Raw genomic sequence first — 3,382 nt, 5'->3', positions numbered from 1 at the left:
GTCACCACCCTCTGAGTGAAAAACTTCCTCCTAATACCTAACTTAAACCTTCCCTGTCTTAGTTTGAAACCGTTCCCCCTTGTCCTATCACTGTCCACCCTCGTAAACAATCGTTCCCCCTCCTGTTTATACACTTCTTTTAAGTACTGGAAGGCCACAATGAGGTCTCCCCAGAGCCTTCTCTTCTCCAAGCTAAACAAGCCCAGTTCTCTCATCCTTTCTTCATAGGAGTGGTGCTCCAGCCCTCTGATCATCTTGGTGGCCCTCCTCTGGACTCATTCCAAGAGCTCCACGTCTTTCTTGTACTGGGGGCCCCAGGCCTGGACGCGGTACTCCAGATGGGGCCTCACAAGAGCTGAGTAGAGGGGGACAATCCGCTCCCTCTCCCCGCTGGCTGCCCCTTCTTTAATGCAGCCCAGGATATCACTGGCCTTCCAGGCTGCAAGCGCACACTGCTGTCCCATGTCCAGCTTCTCATCCACCAGGACCCCCCAGGTCCTTCTCCATAGGGCTGCTTTCAGGTCGATCTTTCCCCGGTTTGTGTAAATACCTGGGATTGCCCTGGCCCAAGTGCAGCACCTTGCATTTGGCCTTGTTGAACCTCATTAGCTTCACATGGGCTCAGTGAATGATCCCTGCAGAATGACCCTGTTTGTCATTAGATTGGAAGCAGATGCCTACTTTGGCTAAGTTAGTGTACATGTGAGAAAGTGGTTCACTTCGTTTGTTTATTTTTTAACACCTGTTAGAAAGCATTAAAGTGCTCTTTGAATGGATAATGTTAGACTTTTTCTGGCTGCATGAAATTGCAGTTGCTGCTAACTGCTTTATCTTTTACCTCAAAATTTGCAGCTTCTGTGGTCCAGGTGGTAGTGCTCAGGCTGCCTTAAAATATATGGGGGTAAAGTTCCAGCTTTTTGAGAAGGTATTAAGAAGCAATCCTGTGTACTGTACAGATGCATATTTTAGGGAATCAGTTTCTGATAAAACAGTGTCAAAAACAGTAAATTAGTTCTCGGAGTTCTGGTCTCAACTAAGATCAGCAAAATTGCTGTTATTGCAGAATAGCAATATTGAAGGTCTCTTGGCTTAATTTTTTTACCTCCTATTCTCCATGGTTTCTCTGCAGCACAAAACGTTTAATTGTTGATGTAATCCGCTTTCAACCTGGGGAGACTCTGACTGAAATCTTGGAGACTTCAGCTACCTCAGAGCAAGTATGAAGAATTTTTTTCCCCGCATTCTTTTTAGAGTGAGAATTTGTTGTTTATCTAGATGTATGCGGGTATACTTGGGAATCTGCATTATATAGTGCAGCAAAGCTATCTCCGCTGGTTTTGGAGCAGCATGTAACAAAAATGACAAGGGGATATAATGGGAATAAATTGTGCGTGTGAATCTAGCTCTTTTGATAGTTGTTAGGAAATGCTTATGTAGAAGATTGTTCTAAACAGTATGTAGGCATCTGCCTGTTCCTGTACATGAAATGTGTCCATTCAGTGTATTCGTAAGTCAGTACTGGGATGACTGAGCAAAATTCGGTGTCCTTTTGTGCTGGAGGTCAGGTGATCTGGTTCTAGTTCTTTATCACTTTAAAAATAATCGGCTTATGAACTTGTAATTTTCTTGTCTTTTTCTAGGAAGCAGAGCATCAAAGAGCTATGCAGAAACGGGCCATTCGTGATGCTAAAACTCCTGATAAGATGAAAAAATCTGTGTCTGTAAAGGAAGACGGCAACTTAAATCTTCAGGGTAAAAAGGAGAAAATCAAGACAGGCCTGAAGAAGTTGACAGAACTAGGGACAGTGGATGCAAAAAATAAATACCAGGAACTAATCAATGACATTGCAAAGGTATGCCAGTTAGTGTTATGCTAGTAATTACAGAGGAGGTTTTTTCTTTGTGGTTTGCAGTGTTGTGAAACTGGTGTGAGTTTCCAAGAGTATGTTTTGCAGGAGTTAGATATATGAAATATAGTTTGTTTCCACATCTTTACATTTGGAAAGTCTCTTATTTTTATGGGAAGTTTGTGTTTTCACAGTTTATTCTGTTGCCAGAATCTCAGGCACCTTAAGTATTAGACATTAGGGGAAATCCCTGATGTGTGATCTCTTCTCCCAGTCCTTTTACTAGTGTAAATAGTGCCTCTACAAACTCACTCTCACACAGAAGTTTTGTCCATATAAAGAAAAATTAAGCGTTATTTTTATTTGAACACACTCATTCAAGAATAACTGAAATACTTAAGGAAGGACCTAAGAAAAACTTACAGAAGTTATATAACACCGTTGCACGTTGAAATGCTTTATCAACGTAGCATATCATACATTTGCCAAAGTAATACATGGGAAAAGATTATGTATATGAAGTAATGAATTACCACTTTCAGAGGTGAGATTAAGACTGATCATTGGGTCACTGATAAATAGCAAGAGTGATAATGACTTGAACATACCATATTTTTTGTTCAGTACTTAATATAACATGCTTAAAAATGGCTGACTAACAAAGACAGACTGGCAGATTTGTGGTTTTTTTATGATTATAGTTCTTGATTTTTAATGTACTCCTCCTACCAAGTGACAGCAAAAATTGCTGTCTTCCTTAAATCATATGCTGATGGTGCCCACTCTAGTCACTGCAATTATGACAGCACTGAAGCTTGAGAGAGCAGCAAAACATTTAAATGGACTGCTGTGTGGAGTTGGTTAGGTCCAAAAACAGTCAACACAGAGAAGTGAAGACACTTAAACTGAGGCAAGTGTGACTGAGGAATCTCACTACAACTTGTAGCTTGAAGCAAGGCTAAGCAGAATTTGACGGTGCTTCTCTGTCTGTCTCAGCGCTCTGGGCTTGAGCAACCAGAGAGCTTCAATAACCAGTAGGTCTCTGCATGTCTTACCCTGTGCTGTAGGATATCCGAAATCAGCGTAGATACCGTCAGAGAAGAAAGGCAGAGCTCGTGAAGCTGCAGCAGACATACAGTGCCTTGAACTCCAAAGCTACCTTTTATGGGGAACAAGTTGATTATTACAAAAGCTACATCAAAACCTGCTTGGATAACCTGGCCAGCAAGGGCAAGTAAGTATCTCAGAACTGTGCTGTGACCCTTGTAATAAATGCTCGTTTTAGAAAGAAACGAGCGAAGAAGAATTGTAATGCCATGTGCACAAAGCTAAGGGAGAGTGTGGCCCCTGAATGGGGTCAAAAAGACATAGCTGAAGAATTTTGGTCCCTTTGAGAGAGAGGAGTGTAGAGAGACCAGAGATAATGGATGGGTTGCTCAGGTCACCACCCTCTGAGTGAAAAACTTCCTCCTAATACCTAACTTAAACCTTCCCTGTCTTAGTTTGAAACCGTTCCCCCTTGTCCTATCACTGTC

The 3,382-nt window shown here is 41.8% G+C and overlaps 1 protein-coding gene across 1 annotated transcript; it reads left to right on the top strand.

The window, feature by feature from the left end:
• Window positions 1–1,063: 1,063 nt before the first annotated feature.
• On the top strand, window positions 1,064–3,114 carry LOC110390560 (ras GTPase-activating-like protein IQGAP1; the record flags this gene model as incomplete). Its single annotated transcript, XM_021381948.1, has 3 exons — window positions 1,064–1,217; window positions 1,641–1,853; window positions 2,915–3,114. Coding segments are annotated over 3 exons (538 nt in total), but the record flags the coding sequence as incomplete, so codon positions are not given.
• Window positions 3,115–3,382: the final 268 nt, after the last annotated feature.

Source organism: Numida meleagris, unplaced genomic scaffold, assembly GCF_002078875.1.
Source record: "Numida meleagris isolate 19003 breed g44 Domestic line unplaced genomic scaffold, NumMel1.0 unplaced_Scaffold1325, whole genome shotgun sequence".
In the NCBI taxonomy this organism is placed as follows: Eukaryota; Metazoa; Chordata; class Aves; order Galliformes; family Numididae; genus Numida; species Numida meleagris.
This window is presented reverse-complemented; position numbering and strand designations above follow the sequence as displayed.